General features: G+C 43.8%; 1 protein-coding gene across 1 annotated transcript in view; it reads right to left on the bottom strand.

Annotated features, from left to right (window-relative positions):
* Positions 1-1,073: 1,073 nt before the first annotated feature.
* LOC103799662 (sodium- and chloride-dependent taurine transporter-like) overlaps positions 1,074-1,665 on the bottom strand; it is a 3,294-nt gene continuing 2,702 nt past the window's right edge. The window contains exon 3 of the mRNA XM_009071999.1: positions 1,074-1,312. Coding sequence (XP_009070247.1) covers positions 1,074-1,312 — 239 coding nt within the window. The remainder of the gene's footprint in view (positions 1,313-1,665) is intronic.

Below are 1,665 nucleotides of genomic sequence, written 5' to 3'. Positions count from 1 at the left end.
CTGAACCAAGATCCCATCTGCCCTTTGCATTTTGGCTCTTGTGTTACAAATTTTAGCACAGTTATGAGACTATTTTTTTTCTAAACCTAATGTATGCCAAACATCTTTGGCATGAACATCATTCCTTCTGAGGCTTCAGCTAATGCTTATTTTTAAAAATAAAGAAGTAGGTACAAGTTGATCAGGGATGAAACTAGACTTTAAACATGCTGAAAAAGCCAAGCTGGGCCAGAAACTAATTCTCCTCTTAAGTGACCACCTAAGCAAGTAAAAAAAAAATAAAAATTATTCCTAAGCTATTTGTAGATCCTCTGGATTTAAGATTCCCTACAGGAGTCTTCCCCTGCTGCTATGTTTTGACGCTTATGTAAACACACAGTGATTTGAGGTCATGCCTGTTCAGAAATCAGGTTATGCAATATAATTTAAAACTTCAAAAATAAGAGAGAAATGAGAATAAGAAGCTTAGGCCTGATGAAATTCAGGCATCTGGCAAAACAGTCTCCCCAGAGACTGCACAGAAAAACGATGTAACAAAGATGACCTGAGAAAGCTACAGTACAGGACAACGTTCACCGCCTCTGTCAGATTTATTACTGAGGTCAAAGCCTTGCATTGTTGTCAGACTGAAAAGAGATGTGTTATAGCTTCACAGAGTGTGCTGCAAATGCTAACAATTGGGGAAGAGGTGATGATTCATTACTGTTTCCATTGTAAAACCCTGCTATCAGGGCACCTGCAGTGACTTGTTTCTGTTCTCCTGCTGCACTAAGAGAATCCCAAAGAAGAAGGAACAAATTTTCTTCCAAACAAAGTTTCACTGGGATTTTAGGGCTCCCTGTGCGCTTTAGGATGAATACAGGTATGCATCTAATGCCTTCCTGCACCACACCCAGACTTACCAGTCTGTCTCAAGACAGGTGAGAACCAGCAGCGAATTCTGGTCAAACAACTGCCACACAGAGCAGTTTTCTTTTCCTATTTAACACTCCCCGTTGGTCCTCCATAATATCTCAGGCCTAACCTCTGGCATGCCATCAAAGCTTCCCAAATACACCATGAAGAGGGGGTACTTACTCCCAAAACTCTGTGACAGGAGAGGTGAAGTTAGTGGCATTGAGTGATATCCAAAGCGTTTTGTTCTTCCTGAGAGTGTCTTCCACACAGGTCGGTGTGTTCCACTTCTGGTGGCAGTGTGCCCACGGCAGGACGCTCTGGAACGACTGGAACAGGTAGTAGAGTCCCCAGGCCAGGATCACGATGTAGTACACGTTCAGAAGGGACACAATCACTATGGAAGCATAACCAATTCCTGGAGAGAAGTGGAGAGGAAAGACCAATATGCAGATGTGACAGCTGCTGCTTCCTAGGGCGCCTTGTGACCTCGTGAAGTTGGTGCTATTCCCACTGTGTTGTGGACTTGTATCCTCCCCTACCATACTGCTGATGGAAACTCAACTCAACTCAGCTCAGTCACACATAAGCACAGACCTGCCACCATCTCTGGCACTCAGGGCTGAATTTCTGGCTGAGGTTTGCTGACATTGAGGGGAGGTCTGCAGGATGTCTACCCAATTTAGCACTAACCCAGCTATTTCAAGTTTCAGGAGAAAGAATTCAAGGCATCATGCTTTGCTTATTTGGGAGCTACACCATCTCATGTCT

The sequence above is a fragment of the Acanthisitta chloris genome, unplaced genomic scaffold (assembly GCF_000695815.1).
Source record: "Acanthisitta chloris isolate BGI_N310 unplaced genomic scaffold, ASM69581v1 scaffold43603, whole genome shotgun sequence".
NCBI classification, from domain to species: Eukaryota; Metazoa; Chordata; class Aves; order Passeriformes; family Acanthisittidae; genus Acanthisitta; species Acanthisitta chloris.
The sequence above is the reverse complement of the archived record's forward strand: the minus strand, read 5'-3'. Positions and strand labels throughout refer to the sequence as shown.